The 17,192-nt window shown below is 35.1% G+C and overlaps 1 protein-coding gene and 1 long non-coding RNA gene across 3 annotated transcripts; both read left to right on the forward strand.

The window, feature by feature from the left end:
• The first annotated feature begins 4,715 nt into the window (after nucleotides 1–4,715).
• Nucleotides 4,716–6,833, forward strand: LOC125496358 (uncharacterized). Its single transcript, XR_007273024.2, has 2 exons — nucleotides 4,716–5,021; nucleotides 6,559–6,833. It is a non-coding gene; the product is annotated as an uncharacterized LOC125496358 (long non-coding RNA).
• A 2,386-nt stretch (nucleotides 6,834–9,219) lies between these two features.
• On the forward strand, nucleotides 9,220–16,399 carry LOC104891325 (uncharacterized). 2 transcript variants are annotated; one of them, XM_010677005.4, is made up of 6 exons: nucleotides 9,220–9,453; nucleotides 10,782–10,878; nucleotides 10,973–11,068; nucleotides 13,611–13,714; nucleotides 13,819–13,955; nucleotides 15,890–16,399. In XM_010677005.4, the coding sequence occupies exons 2-6, from the start codon at nucleotides 10,819–10,821 to the stop codon at nucleotides 15,970–15,972; spliced, it is 480 nt and encodes a 159-aa protein (XP_010675307.1). In that variant the 5' UTR covers nucleotides 9,220–9,453; nucleotides 10,782–10,818; the 3' UTR covers nucleotides 15,973–16,399. The 2 variants fall into 2 exon arrangements, with proteins under 2 accessions (XP_010675307.1, XP_048498818.1); XM_048642861.2 differs by lacking the exon at nucleotides 10,782–10,878.
• Nucleotides 16,400–17,192: the final 793 nt, after the last annotated feature.

The raw sequence follows: 17,192 nt of genomic DNA on the forward strand, positions 1-17,192 counted from the left end.
AGGTATGGGCATGGAACTCATACCTGAACTAGTCCCGGTTGGACTAGAACCATTTATAAGGGTTTGGGTCCAAAATTTTGAGAATCATTGGATCAGGGTGTTAAAATCGGGTTTGGGTTCAGGTTTAGCCCAAAACATGACCGAGCAATGATCCAATGAAGCAAGCTGCTCTTGTCACCCCATTTTCCCCGGAAACCAAGAACAGGAGCTGCCCATTCAGGCTTGGTCAATGAAAATTGAACTATTAGTGTTCATTTGGGTCATCCAATTAGTCGTAGGTAGGTATGGGCATGGAACTCATACCCGAACTAGTCCCGGTTGGACTAGAACCATTTATAAGGGTCTGGGTCTAAAATTTTGAGAATCATTGGATCAAGGTGTTAAAATTCGGGTTTGGGTTCAGGTTTAGCCCAAAACATGACCCCGACTTGTCACATATACCCATTATAATAATGCAATCTTTTAGCCATCCGAAACGAATAAGCTATCTTTTAATTATTCGAGAATAATGCAATTTTTAACAAAAAATTCTTTGAATGGTTAAAAATCGAATGCAACTTATTCAATAGCTAAAAGGAGACACGTGTTAACTATTAATTGGTTCTTGAATTAAAATTCAAAATGACAAAAAAAAAATCCCTCCTCCATGGCAATGGCTGGACTGGCTGCCACGATACTCTCTCCTCTTCCCACCTTCACCTCCTTCACAACCCCCACCATTACCACCTTCTTCTCTTTTTCACGAAACACCATCACCACCTTCTTCTCTTTTTCACGAACCATGACCAAACCTTGATAACCTGAAGCAAACTTTGTTAATGAAGCTACTACATTCATGACCAACCTTGATGTTTCAGATTCTTTTATGGATGATGCTGAAGCAGAAAACAACTTTGTTTAGATAACAATCCATTAATGTGCTTAGTTTATTTTGATTGCTTCAATATTAACTTTCATGTATTCGTTCCTTGATTATTAATAAAATATGTATTTTTCTTATACTGATCATTGTTTTTATTATTATGAAGATATAAATTCATCAGAAGTTGGAACCAAAGAACAATGTCTTCTGGAAAGTGGGACAACAAACACTATATTGAAAAATAAAGAGTATTTTTCAAAACTTACAATATTCCAAGCAAATGTTAGTACAATCTCTAGGACAACCAAGTTAATTGAAGGCTCTAGAAAAGCTTGCATTATATTTCCAAATGGGACAAAATTGATAATCATTGACGTATTATATTCGTGTAAATCTCGAAGCTAAGGTACCTCATAAGTTTCAAAGTTGTACGTCAGAATGGTTATCATTTGGAAACAATGACGGAGAACAAAGAAGAATTCATATGCCTCATGGCAGAGAAATACGGCAAGCAATACATCTATGAAAAATTGCCAGCAATTTCCTCGAGACTATATCGCATAGATATACGTCCGATTGAAATTAATATGATATCTAACCAAAAGTTAGATAACAAAAAATCATTTACTCTATGGCATGACCGATTAGGCCGTCCCGGCACAGGAATGATGCATAGGATCATTGAAAACACAAATGGATATTCTATAAACAATGTCAAAATTCCTCGGTCAAATGAACTAACATGCTCTGCATGCTCACTTGGCAAATTGATAATCAGACCATCTATAAATAAGATTGACACTGAATCTCCAACGTTTTTGGAAAGAATACAAGGAGATATTTGTGGGCCTATTCACCCTGCATGCGGACCATTTTGCTATTTCATGGTATTAATTGATGCCTCTACTCGATGGTCACATGTAAGCCTTTTGTCAAGTAGAAATGTTGCATTTGCAAAAACCTTTGGCTCAAATAATTCGATTAAGAACTCAATTCCCAGATCATACAATAAAGAGAATAAGATTAGACAATGCTGGGTAATTTACATCCCAAACATTTAATGACTATTGCATGTCTATTGGAATTATTGTTGAGCACCCTGTACCTCATGTACATACACAAAATGGTCTTGTTGAATCATTAATCAAGAGACTACAATTAATTGCAGGACCATTAATAATAAGGTCAAAATTGCCCTCCACTACTTGGGGTCATGCTATATTACATGTAGCAGCATTGATAAGATTAAGGCCGACAGCCTATCACAAATTCTCACCGTTACAATTAGTATCATATCGAGAACCGAATATCTCACATTTGAGAATTTTTGGGTGCGTTGTACATGTACCTATTGCTCCGCCCCAACGTACTAAAATGGGTCCACAAAGAAGGATGGGAATATATGTTGGATTTGAATCTCCATCAATTATCAAATATTTAGAGCCAACAACTGGTGATTTATTTACGGATCGATTTGCCACTGTCATTTTAATGAGTCAATATTCTCATCCTTAGGGGGAGAGAAAGTGGACCCACAAAATATAAAATCGGAAATTACATGGAACACATCGCAAATGTCGTTTCTGGAACCGAGAACAAATTCATGTGAACAAGAAGTCAAAAAATTGTTCATCTGCAAAGTATTGCAAACCAATTGCCAGATGCATTCACAGATACTAAGAAAGTGACAAAGTCACATGTACCTGCTGCGAATGCTCTGGAACGGATTGAAATTCCTGATGACAATAAGGCCATTGAAAATGAGTCAATAGCACGTCGAAAACGTGACAGACCACCCAGTTCTAAAGATTCAAAATCGAGAAAAATGAAAAGGCAAGGTGAAACAACGAACGAAATTAATATAAATCCTCCAACGGAGCATGATGAAATCCTTAATGAAAACAAAAATGAAGACAATGCTGGGGAATTTACATCCCAAACGTCTAATGACTATTACATGTCTATTGGGATTATTGTTAAGCACCATGTACCTCATGTACATACACAAAATGGTCTTGATGAATCATTAATCAAAAGACTACAATTAATTGCAAGACCATTAATAATGAGGCCAAATTGCCCTCCACTACTTAGTGTCATGCTATATTACATGCAGCAGCATTGATAAGATTAAGGCCGACAGACTATCACAAATTCTCACCGTTACAATTAGTATCATGTACATACGCATCGCAAATTACAAACGTATTCCAGAAGAACAGGAACATGAAAGCATAGACAACCATGAAACTTCAATTAATTATGTTTCTACAAAGAGACAATGGAATCGAAAAGATGTTGTCTTGAAAGAAATTTTTGCTTACTTGATAACGATTGAAATGATATACGATGAAAATGATATAGAACCAAATACAACTGATGAATGTCGCCGCAGAAAAGATTGACCAAAATGAAAAGAAGCAATTCAAGCAGAATTGAAATCACTTGAAAAACGTGAAGTATTCGGTCAAATAACCCAAATACCAAAAGGTGTAAAACCAGTTGGGTACAAATGAGTATTCGTGAGAAAACGAGATGAGAAAAATGAGGTTAATAGACATAAGGCAAGATTAGAAGCCCAAGGCTTCTCGCAAATGCCAGGGATTGATTATGATGAGACATATTTTCCAGTAGTCGATGCAACTACACTAAGATTTATGGTAAGTTTATCAGTTTCGAAAGGATTGCAAATCAGATTGATGGATGTAGTGATAGCATATTTGAATGGCTCACTTGACACATATATTTATATGAAAGTTCCTAATGGACTAAAAATACCAGAAAATCACATGCCCAAAGAGATGTTTTCAATAAAATTGAAAAAATCGCTTTATGGGTTAAAATAGTCTGGAAGAATGTGGTATAACCGTCTTAGTGAATACCTATTGAAAGAAGGATTCAAAAATAATCAAATCAGTCCATGTGTTTTCATTAAGCGATCTAAATCAGGATTCGCCATCATCGCTGTATATGTTGATGATTTGAACATTATCGAAACTCCTAGAGAACTTGAAGCGACTGCAAAGTACTTGATGAAAGAATTTGAGATGAAAGATCTCGCAAGACAAAAATTTTCCTTGGCTTGCAAATGGAACATCTAAGAAATGGGTTTTTTGTCCACCAATCAAACTACACAGAAAAAATTCTGAAACTTTTTTTCATGGACAAAATCCACCCAATAAGTTCTCCAATGGTAGTGCGTTCCCTGAATGAGAAAGATGATCCATTCAGACCACGAGAAGAAAACGAAGAAATTCTTGCCTTGAAGTACCATATCTAAGTGCAATTGATGCCTTAATGTACTTTGCTAACAATACTCGACCTGACATAGCTTTTTCAGTAAACTTGTTAGCTAGATACAACAATGCACCAACAAAGAGACATTGGAATGAAGTCAGACACTTATTGTAACACCATGGGTTTCCGCTCATAATTTCTTCGACTTATTTTCCCTTAATTATTATTTTCCGTTAAATTTAGAATATTTTACTTCTTAAAAATATTATATCTTATGTTATTTGTTTTCCAACTTTTTAAATGTTGTATTTGTAAAATTTATTGGATTAGAAATTTTTATATATATATATATATATATATATATATATATTCTACTATTTAAAAATGCGTGTTTGATCTAGTATTTTTATTTATTCGGTTCTAGCGCGCTTCGGACCGTTGCACGACCTTTTAACGTGAAGTTTTATGTACCTAAAAGCTGTCCGAAATATAATGTCTTGCATGGGAGATATTTTCCGATTCATTCCAACCTTTGAAATCCCTTTGTAACACCCATTTTATTACTCCATTAATTTCACTTGTAACCTCTTTTTATTTACCCTTGTGCTGCTGGAAATTGATCAGAAAATTCAGTCCATTTTCCCCATTTTATTCGACCATTTGAAGAGACAAAGTTGAGAGAAAAAGTTCATCTCGGTTTTCACTACTATACCTTCACGAAAATGGCTATCACCGGAGATATAACCGTTGGATCTCCCTGAAATCTGGACAGAACGTTTAGGACATCTGGGCCTTCATTATTACCGGAGCGATTGTGAATCTGAGCTATAGATTATCGGAAATCAAGATCAGAGCAGAGCAACACATAGAGGAATTTATGATGTTCAAGAAGGAGAATGCTAGTAATTAGAGGTCTTCAAAGGTAACTAGCAGTTTTCCTAGATCGATTAGTATTTGTATTGGGATTATACTAGTATTAATGGTTAGGTCGGGTTAATAATTTGTTAGGATTTGGGTAGAAACAATTATATGATTGTTCACATGAAATTTCATGAATTATTTGATTATCTGATAACTTGTGAACTTTGTGTTCTAGTTGGAAGTTTTATATGAGCCACCATTTATTAATTATTCTGCTGGAGTTCTTCTTGACCAACATTGTTATGGTCTGCAAATGACTTCTTTCTTGATTTCTTGCTTTGCTTCACATTATGTGTTTTTTTTTTCCTTCATGGTGTGGCATGAGGATCATGTTATTCATTACTTTTTTTATTATGGTTGTCGTCATTCTTGCTTTGCATCAGTTTACATTCTTAAATTTTGCTGTTTTTAATATTGATGTGTTATAGAATACTTCATGATTTATTTAATGTAAATGTTGCATGAATAGCAGTTTTCACGAGTGGTACAAAGTTTTTCCTGGTGAGGTTATTTATGTTATGATATTATCTGTTTTTATTTATTCATATTTGGATTATGATTTTTATTTTAAACATGATTGTTATTCTATTTAGTAATTTGAGGTTATTGTTGGCTTAAATATGTTTATTTATTGGCATCTTGAGAAGATGATTGTCTAGGGTTGTTTATATTATGTTATACCCCAACTTAGATAAAGAATGTGTGGTTATTTGGTTGTATTTATTTAATTTGTGATCTTTGGTAGTAGTTCAATATTTTTCGGAACATTTTTTTTATATTTTAAGTTTCATGTGAGTAAATTATATTTTCTTTTGGAGTTATTATTATTATTTTTTATTAGTATTTTGAAGAATGTTGTCGTTGAATTGAGACTATTGGATTGCGATCCTAGTTTCTGCTGATTTTGGGTGTAATGCCTTAAGGGCATCCTCAATATTTATATTTGATGAATAAGTGGATGAATAAACTATAGTATTTATTTGTAGAACTGTTTTATTGAGATTAAGATATCCGGTGGGATAGACGTAGTCCCCGGTGAAGAACATGCCAACCACCTAGGTTGCGATTTAGGGGTCTTACCTGGGTTAATTGTTGTCGTCCGAGAGGTTGGGAAGTACTGAGCTGGGTACTATCCTGCATCGGGAGTTTGGCCATTCTTAGACATAGGCAATAGGGAACGTAAGCCCATAGGCTGTCTGGAGATTTCGATCTGACAAACCTTAGGAAGTGGGTTGCGATCCACTGGCGTTCTGCTCTTTCTCAAAACCTATTATATTATTTTTGTTTAATTACTTTGGAGGCTTATGTTATGGATCTTGTATGCTTATATTAAATTTATTAATCATGATTTACCTTATTTAAGCACGTTAAATTGCCAGCTGTCTTTTGGTTGTTACTTGGTCCAGTTTGATATTTTATATATGTTGATTAAGACTTATTTATTAATGCTTGATGACTCCTATATGGATCCTAATTGAGCTGGGAGAGCTGTTAGTTACTCCCCACTGATTGTGGATGTTTGTTGTTTATTTTTGCAGGATATGTTGATGAGAATCTTATTTGGTTTTGGGCTCGGGTTGAGATGTGAGCATTAAAATGTTAGATGTTTTAGGCCTAGACTCTTTATTAATTTAAGAGTTAGTTTTCTCTTTTGGTTGTCAATTTAATTTATTTATACTATTTATTTATGTTTGTTTTTTTTCACTTAGATTTTTAAACGCATTTCTTGTAGTAGTGACATTCCCAGAAGACGATGTTTCCGCCATCGTCCTATACTTCTATTATTATTATTTTTTTCTTTTCTGCTTTGAAATTCTGAGGTGTTACACTTATTACATTATCTTTGAGGAACACAAGATCTTGGACTATTCTATCAGTCGAAACCAAATGCGTCACTCATTGAATATTCAGATGCTGGATACCTATCAGATCCACAAAAGGCTAAGTCTCAATCCGGGTATCTATTCACTTATGGAGGTACCGTAATATCTTGGAAATCCACGAAGCAGACTTTGACGGTCACATCATCAAATCATGCAAAATTAGTTGCTCTTTATGAAGCTGGAAGGGAATGTGTATGGCTAAGGTCAATAATCAAGAATATCCAAGAAGAATGTGGGATGGAAACAATAACAACAAATCTAACTATCATCTAAGAAGACAATACTGCATGCATCACCCAAGTAAGCGAAGGGTACATCAAAAGAGACAAAACTAAACATTTATCGCCAGAGCTCTTCTCACCCATGACCTCCAAAAGGAAGGGACGATAAACATCCAACAAATCCAATCATGTGAGAATCTTGCAAATTTATTCACCAAATCCCTTCCGGCGAAGAAATTTTAAAAATTAGTTCAAAAAATTGGAATATGTCATCTTCGTGATGTATGCTAAATTCAAGGGGAGTATTATATGCGATGCTCTCTTTTTCCCTTTGATCAGGTTTTTATCCCACCGGGTTTTTCCTGACAAGATTTTTAATGAGGCAGTTGATTTTAAGCATATAAGGATATACAATAGTTGTACTCTTTCCCTAGTTATGGATTCTTCCCACAGGGTTTTTCCTAACAATGTTCTTAATGAGACGTCTATTATGAGTTATCAGTGGACATTCAAGGGGAAGTGTTGAGAAACAGTGGAATGGTAAATTCTATTGTTCACATGTGAAATCCACATTTCCTGCATGCATTTAATGCATGTCAGGTAAATTTTCTTCCACCGCGCGCGCTGTCAATGAATTTACAATTGTGCACAATAGGAAAATTTTGCTTATAAATATCATCAATGTAAGAAATCAATTTTACATCAATACGAATACAATACACTCTCTGATATATTTTTAGCTTCTCTCTCCATATTTCTCATAACTAGGGCTGGCAATGAGTTGAGACAGCTCGCGAGCTACTCGAACTCAGCTCGGTCAAAGCTCGGTCAAAGCTCGACTCGAGCTCGAACTCGACTCGATAGGTTAACGAGTCGAGTCGAGCAACTCAATACTCGACTCGAAAAACTCGTGAGATACTCGATAATTTATATATATATATATATATATATATATATATATATATATATTTTAATTTTAATTTTTTTAAGAAAATTTAGCTTTTTTTCTATAAAAATACTTGTAATTTTCTTTAAAAAAATGAAAAAAAGTATATAAAATAACTAAAAGCAAAGTAAAAAATTTCATCTAAAAAAATATAGAACTATATCAAAGGATAAAATTTAAAGAAACCCAAAAGATCTAATCTTAACCATTCATTGTAAAGACTAAAGATAGAGTGAGATGGTAAAAACTAAAAACCCTAGAAACTAGCACGGAGGCACGCACAGGCCGTTCATCTCGCGGAGTCGCGGTCTCTCCCTCTCGCCAGTCGTCATCGCCTCTTGCCCTCTTCAATCCTCCTTCTCTCTCCTATCTACAAATCTACATCGTTTCATCTCTAGAACACCAGTACACCACCATCTCCAACTACATCCGAGTCGCGAAGACGACGATAAGTCGACGACGGCGAACACAACACATTCTAAGGTAACTCCAATCTGAAATCCCGATCTTTTGTATTGTTTTGTTTTGGATATTATGAATTATGGAAATTTGAAACTAATTACACAAGAATGTTAGAAGCTAATTACACTAGTTCAGTTCTTAAGTTCAGTTTCTAGGTTCATTTTGCGATTTTAGTTACTAATTCAGTTTTTAAGTTCAGTTTCTATGTTTTTATTGCTAATGCTGGTTTTGAGTGACATTCTTTTTGCTAGCTGCCTATTATTATTTGTAGTTTGTTAAGTTCAGTTTATAAATTTAGTTATTTAGTTTGCAAGTTCGGTGTATTAATTAGTTTGCAAGTTCAGTTTATAAATTTAGTTTGCAAGTTCAGTTTATAAATTAGTTTGCAAGTTCAGTTTGTAAATTTAGTTTGCAAGTTCAGTTTATGAATTAGTTTGCAACAGGGGCGGATTTACTATGGGTTCAGTGGGTTCAGGTGAACCCAGTGATTTTTGGAAAAAAATTGCCCGGTTTTTTTTTTTTTAAATTAAAAAATATTTTAAATATTAGATATATACTATATGCGTGCGAAATGAAACATGAAAGAAGCATGTGTCCCAGTGGTTTTGTGTCTCATGGGACGCGGATGTGATGTTTGAGGTCTGAGGTTCGAATCCTCAAACAACCTTTTTTTTTTACCCTTCTCAATTCTTTTCCCCCACACCCCAACCAACATTTTTCATTTTCCTCCCAACCCAAAACCCTAACTACTAAGTAACTCGTCTCCCTAGCAGGCGTAGCAGCGACCCAAACTCCCAAAGTCACATCTGCGATCTGCCACTGACCAGCCGGCAGCGACGCTGCGACGACGGCCCACGGCCAATCCCCACCGCGACGGCGACCAGCACGGCAGCACCCATCAGGCAGTTCGCACTTCGCAAGGTAAACCGTAAACCCGAACCCAGATTTTCTGATTTTCAATTTTAATTATGAATTTTACTATTTCAGATTTTAGTCTTTTACACATTAGATGATTAAAATTTAAAATATGTAATTGTAGTTATGTAATTTTGTTAATCATTTAAATGTTCATTGTTGTCTTATTGAATAATGATAACTTGAATAGTTGTCAGTTGAATGAATAAATGTCGATTGTAGAACTAGAATGACAGAATGTTGAATGAATTTTCAATGAATGAATGTGGATTGTGTATTTGTGGATTATGGATTGTGGATTATGGATTGTGGATTGTTGATTGTGGATGATAGAATGATTAATGTGATTGAACTTTGTAGTGTCTAGACTCGTGGAGTTGAAATTTCTTTCTTGTGTTATTGTAGTGTCTAGACTCGTAGGATGCTTTTGTAATTTTTTTTATTGATGTAATGTAAGGAATTAACATTCTATTTAGCTATTGTAGTTTGATATTTCAATTAATGTATTGAACTTTGATCGAATGAATGGATTTTTTTTTTACCGACTCCGAACCCATAGGGTTGGAATCCTGGATACGCCACTGGTTTGCAAGTTCAGTTTATAAATCAGTTTGTAAGTTGAGTTTGTGTTACCTTAAATATGTTATAAATAGGCTGCATTTATATTCTAGAGATGTCTACTGGACAAGAGTTGAAGAGTTTTTTGTGAATGTTGAGGATGAGTATAATGGAGGAGGAGATGAAGTTGATGCGGGAGATGAGCATAATTCGAGTTCGAGCTTGAACCGAGTTCGAGCTTTAAACGAGTTCGAGTTCGAGCTTGAACCGAGTTCGAGCTTTAAACGAGTTCGAGTTCGAGCTTGAACCGAGTTCGAGCTTTAAACGAGTTCGAGTTTGAGTTCGAGTTCGAGCTCGAGTTTTGGTTTCGAGTTCGAGCTTGATTTTTTAAAACTCGCGAGTTTTCGAGTCGAGTCGAGTTAGGATATGAGTTTTCGAGTTCGAGTCGAGTTTAGTCAAACTCGAGCTCGACTCGCATCATTGTCAGCCCTACTCATAACAATTTATATTATACTTAAGACACATTCTTTTTTTTTAACACAATTTTTATATTTGTTGGAAAAAAAAGCCAAATCTACCTTAGTATTATTACTTTCGAGTAAATGGGCTAGACTGTAATTAGTGGAATTGGATCGAAAATGGAAATCAGGCCCTCTAGACTCTAAAAAAAGGGTTTAAAATGGGTTTTATTTGTTTCGCTTATTTTGCTCCTCTCTCTCTCCTAGAACAAAAGACAAAAACCCTGTACTTCCATTTTAATTAGTGCTTCTTCTCAGTAATTCATTCATTCAACTATTTGAGAGAAAGGGCAAAATGGGATGGAAAGCAGCTCAAAAACTCATCAGGAATTGGAAGATTGTCAGAGGAGACAATGTAATAAATAATTATTACCCTTCATTTCTTTTATTTAATCTGTAGTTTTTCAATTTTGTTGTTGAACCTCTGTTTGTTTGAAATTTATAAACAGGTGATGATAATTAGGGGTAAAGATAAAGGCGAAACGGGTACAGTTAAGCGTGTCGTTCGATCTCAGAATCGTGTCTTAATTGAAGGAAAAAATCTTGTAAGATTCTTTCTTCAAATTTGAATTCAAATGTTATCATGGAAATCAATTCCTTTGATGTTTTGCTCAGTATTTCAAATTTACAAATACTGTGATTTAGGGCAGGCAACATTTTATTAAGGGTAATTTTCAAGTAATTGAGTGATAAGGTAGTTTTCCTTGGAATTCTTAGTTAAGAGTAATATCTAGGGTTATATGGCAAATTTTAAAGTTGAACTTACTAATTTCTGAAAGCAGGCTTTTGGTTAGGAATAAGGGATTAAAGAGATTTTCTTATCATGAGCAATATTCTAAGAATCATGATCAACTGGAACATGTCTAACTCCAAGACCACATTCTGAATTCCTTGTTATCACTCCATTAATCCAATTGAAGATCATATTCTCTATTGGCTCTTTGATACAAGCCTTCCATTTTGTTCAAACTTGTTTCCAAGTGGCATAGGCCGAAGAGCCATTAACCTCCTTTTCCGTGAAACTAATCTGTCATGTACGTCAATCTTTCCGCAACCTCTAGCACCCAAAAGACTTGAACACATGAAACTTGGATGGTGACCAAATGGAGCTTCCAAGGACAACTTGCTGGCATGCAACTAGACAATCTGTGATCGAATAGAATTTGCTGTGCTTGTTTCGCAAGCATGGCTGCATTAAATGACGTATTTGTACTCTATAGTCTATACTCCAAGAGAATAAATTCCAGGGAACTTGATTTAAATCAATCTGAGATATTTGCTGCAATCTTTTTTTTTGATCTCATATTCTAATTGTAAATATATAAATACAATTTGGATTTATTGTAACGATTTGTGCAAGTATACTACAATGAAGAAGCAACCGTCTCTTGTACAGATCGTGTATAGATTTGCTATGGGCTTATTTTTTTTATTTTATGTTGTAAATGTAAGTAGTGTACTTGTGCTAGTTTTTAAGTCTTGAATGTTGTTCAAGAGTCAAGGTTGATTATATTTGGCCATAAACTACCTTTTAGCATACTTTATATGGCATGAAGTCCGGTCCATTGACCATATTTCAGCGTTGATCCCTCGTGTGCACCAAACGTGACCCCCCCCCCCCCTCTTCTCCCTTATTAACAAAATACTTCATTCTCTCTCTGCCTTCGTATTCCTTCCTTAGTTTGTTCCCTTCACCTCCTCCTTTATTGCCTTTCTTCCTATCTCCACCACTGTTTCGGCTTAATACCATTTTGGTCGTTCTGCTCTCCTCCCTGTTCCCCACCCAAGCCCCCTTCTTTCTCCTTCATCTCTCTGCTGTATGAATTAAACGGAAGGATAGCCATGAGGTAAGTACAAGTACTCTATTGATGCCTTAGCAATCTTCTCTCAGATGCTAGAGCAAAGATAACCACCCTTCTTTCTCCTTCATCTCTTTGCTGTATGAACCAAACGGAAGGATAGCCTTGATTTAGGTTCAAGCACTCTATTGATGCCCGATCAATCTTCTCTCAGATGCTAGAGCAAAGATAAAACATCATACGAGGTTTGTGTAAATAAAAGGTGTCCCTTACAGTTTTCTAGTTTTGTTTTGGACCACAAGACCACCACAAACCACCAATTTTCGACTACCCGTTGATGCCAGAAAATACCATCCGTTAGCCACAAAAATTTAGTGTTTGAAGCCCTGAAACCTGCCTTAATCTTTGTCTGACTTTCTTGCACTGCTTCTCTTTCTGCCCTTATTTTCTCTCTCCCTGCTTGTGGCTCCCGCTGCTGCTTGGTTGATTCGTGGTGGTGAGGGGGAATGGGGATAAGAGAGGGATAAAGAGGTAAAAAGAAGGGAATAATCCTCAGGTGAGGGGCAGCATTTGGTTTTCGGTCAAGACATCTGATATCAGCAATTGGTACGATTTTGCAAGAAATAGTATCTCAAAAGGTAGTTAATGCACAAAATAACTTTTTGCAAGTTAATATTTTATAAGAAGGCACTTATTTAAAGTAGTTCTTGGCAAATTTTCCTTGGAATATATAGTCATTTAAATTGCAGGTCCCATTTTAGTAGAATGTATTCAGTTACACATATATGTACTGGTATGTGGTTTGAGTTCTTACTTAATTCCTTGAATAAATTGCAGGATTGAACATATTAAATGATGATGTCATTATTTAACTTTAAGGATTGTTTGGTTGAGAGGAAAGCATTCTCCTCAAAAAGTGGTTTTCCCATTATATTTTCTTGGAGTTTGTGAAGGGTGGAAAATAGTTCTCCCAAGGGATGGAAACCATTTTCCATACTAAACGGAGGATATCAAATTTCTCTTATTATCCTTTACCTTTTTTTTTTTTTGTTTCTCCTATTTATACTTCCCCTTCTAAAATTTTTTACAATTGGATTTAACTTGATTTCCATGAAAAATCAAATTCCATTAAAAATGTTTCAGTCCAACCAAAAAGAGCCACGAGGAATGTGATCAAAATTCAGATATACATTTGCATGTCGCTGTTTTCTTAAACTTCTTTTGGATGTCTGCATGGTGTAGTATATTCCTTATGCTTCTATTTTCTCTTTTTTCTTGAACTTGCCAGGTCAAAAAACACATAAAACAAGGGCAAGGTCATGAAGGTGGCATTTTTACAGTTGAAGCTCCACTGCACGTTTCAAATGTGCAAATTGTTGATCCAGTTACGGGGTATATATCCAACCGGTCAATTCTCTCCAACGACCTACTATTTACTATGCATATAATAATTCCAACTGTATATTTGAGTATTTGACTGATGTTCTTTTGTGCAGAAAACCTTGCAAGGTAGGGATTAGATATCAAGAGGATGGTACAAAGGTTCGAATCTCAAGGGGTATAGGAGCATCAGGGTCCATAATCCCTCGCCCTGAGATTTTGAAGATAAGGACCACGCCAAGACCTACTGCTCGTATGTATCTGATTTTCACATTCTGCAATCCGCTGTCCTTGTTTGACATTTTATACTTAGCCATCTCAGTTGAACATGGTATAATTGACTTAATGGTCAATTTTAATTAACTTTAACCATTATGTTCCATCAATATATCGTTACTTATTAAACAAGTAGTAAATGTTGCAAAATCAATATTTGAAAGAAGATCAACAATTTTGATACATTAGTATAGAAAGCTAACAAATGTCGACGATAAAAGTGAAATTTGGCAAATTGTTTGTGATGGAGATACTGGAAGGTTTTTCATCTGATGATTGTTTGCTAAGAGCTCTTTGTTGCAATAATGCGATAGTGGCTTTTTTTATCTTGCATTTAGGGCCATAATGTGGAACTTCTTGTCATGTCGGTTGACTAAATTAGGGTGTGTTATTTTCAACGCAGAAAAAGTTAAAGTTTCTTGGGGTTAAGTTTGTTAAGATAGAGACCAGTAAGCTCAACTGAGGCTTAAGAAGTTCAATTCACAATTAAATGTTAGTTGAGCTTAGGGCTCATACCATCATACTTTAGATAAGATGAAATAAAGTCTAAAGAGTTAAAATAAAATCTGGGCTGAGATTTAGGGGTATTCAGGTGGAAGAAGCATAGCCTTATAGAAAGATATTGGTCAGAGTATTCTCAAAGAATTCTAGAGATAATGTTCAGCATGATTTACTCAGTAAAAATTTATACAAAAAATTGGTCATGATGGGGTATAGAGTAGGAAAGTAGAAAGAGATGATAACAGATTGAGAGAGATGAAAACTTGGTGAAATTCCAGAAACATATATATTGAGTCCATCTGTAGGAGCTATGTGAGTGCTTTTTTTTACGTATCTGTCAGAAAGCGAACTGATGAAACAGATTCCTACAAAAATTGCTGTTCATGAGCATATATAGGACCCTGCCAAATTGCCTCGGGAGGCCTTAAAAAGAACTTCCTTTTTTCAAATGTTTCAATTTTGATTCTGCCATTCTTGACCTATCTTTTACTATTCAGCTTTGAAATATCAAAGAAAAGAATCAATGTGAAACAGATTGTTCAATCTTGTCTGATGAGCGAATGAATAGTTTACAAATGAAACCAGCGGGATAAATTGCTTTTACAAAAATCTACAGGAAGTCTCAAATAAGAGTTGCAGTTGCAAATATCGAAATTCTATTTTAAAAAATCTGTCAGGCTCTGAATACACCTGCATAATACAGTATTCTCTTCTTCCAAAAATAATTGTTGTATCTATTTAATAATAGTTCTTTACTGGGAAAAAAAAAACCTCCAGAGTATGCTGCTAGTTCCACTGAAGGAATATCTATTAAGTTAGAAGCATTTGTCAAAAGATTACCATTACTAGAAATGTGATGAAATTAAGAAAAAAATTGAATGATAGGCAACTTTCTAACTTTGGCCTTACATATTAAAATACAAAACTCATCTTCCCAAAGCCATGCTATTTCAATGGGTCTTGATGGAGGATTTCGTTTAGTCTCTTGTACATTGTGATGATAGTTTTAAGAAGCATATAGAAACCACATTTATTTCTTGAGGGAGAGTACCTGATAAAGGGTCTGGTTTTTCTAAGCATGGAGCCTCCACACTACCAAAAGGAAGTATATTGTAAAAGGACAGATACAAAAGCTTGACATTTTCTTTTCCTTTTTCCCTAGATGCATTTTTCATTTTTCCATCGTGTTGTATACTTGATTAAGAGCTTATACAAATAGTGGATTCTACTCTACCCAAGGGCAGTGATTCAGAATTATTACTTTGGTAAAAAGCAACTACTGCAAGCAAGTTACCATTATCTTTGTCCACGTCTGATATCAAGAGCTTGTGAAATATTGCTGATATTCAGATTGTAAAGCTATCTATCTTGTGCTTCTCTTTTTTGCTTATACATTTCTTTCTCATGCAGCTGGTCCTAAAGATACCCCGTTGGACCTTGTCCTGGAGGAGACATATAATCCTAAAACTGGAAAGGGAATGCCAGATCTATAAGTGGTTGAATATGTAGGTGGTTTAGATGGAAAAAGCATTGGCTCAAGGACTTGCTGACTGCGAAGTTGATATTTTCATATGTTGATGCAGTAGTTTTCTCCACCTGATATAATGCGTCATGGTGGTTAGTTCTAATAACGCCTTGTGGTGATTAATTTTGTGTAGCTTGTGTATGCTAAAAAAGATTGTGCAAGTGATCTGTTTCTTTGCAGAGTGAGCAATTGTGTTGTGTTTTTTGTTTGAGCATTTGCCCAAATGCTAAAATATGCAGTAACTGGGATATCTTAGAAACAGAACGGATATATAGTGTTTTTTTCCCCCTTTTTTTTATTATCTTCTGGGAGTAGGGGTTTGCAGGGTGAAGCTTAGTAGTGGAAGATTTTTGTTTATGACAATTAACAACCTACAGTTTCTTGTTTTGCTTTTACATGGTGTTTCGTACATCAGACGAAAATCATGGGGATTAGAAAGTAGAATGAGGATAGAGAATTTGATGGGGACAAGGATATAGTTCCTCCATTTTCTTTCACTTGCAACTTTTGAGAATCTATACTATTCATTTGCTTGCATTTGACCACCTTTAGAGATCTTTATGTAAGGGAAATTATAGTCACATGAAATCTTGTTAGATTGGTCTCAATGTATATTTTTGCAATATTTAATTTTAATAATTTTTACATATCTATAATTAAACATATGAAGGGTTTAAGTTATGCATTGGTAAACTTGAAAGTCAAAATATTGTGAGAAAGAATCACCAAGTATATCTTGTATTTCGGGGTATAAGTAGTAAATTGGAAGTACAAAGCAAATCTATTAGAATAATCTTACTAACTCCCCCCTCCCTTTTCACAAAGAGCAAAAATGTATTTTCTCCTCAATCCTCACCCCTCTCCTTGTACTGCACCCTAGGTGTAGATTTGGTAGGACAATGATGGATTTTTACCTCTATCTATATTGGAAGAGAGTATCATTATCAATACAAAGAAACAAGGAGGTAACAAAATTATGAGTCAATTTGGTACCAAATTCAGACTTGGTACCAAAAACTTCTAATATGCTACCAAAGTACAAGTAAATTTGATACCAAATCTAAAATTGGTACGGAAGTTTAGCATTGTACCAACTTACTTTAAATTACGAGGACACGAGCACACTCCAGGTTCATTTAAGATTTTTACTCCTTTCATGAGCACCTTGAATATTGTTAGTGTATAGCC

Source organism: Beta vulgaris, chromosome 4 (assembly GCF_026745355.1).
Source record: "Beta vulgaris subsp. vulgaris cultivar EL10 chromosome 4, EL10.2, whole genome shotgun sequence".
NCBI lineage: Eukaryota > Viridiplantae > Streptophyta > Magnoliopsida > Caryophyllales > Amaranthaceae > Beta > Beta vulgaris.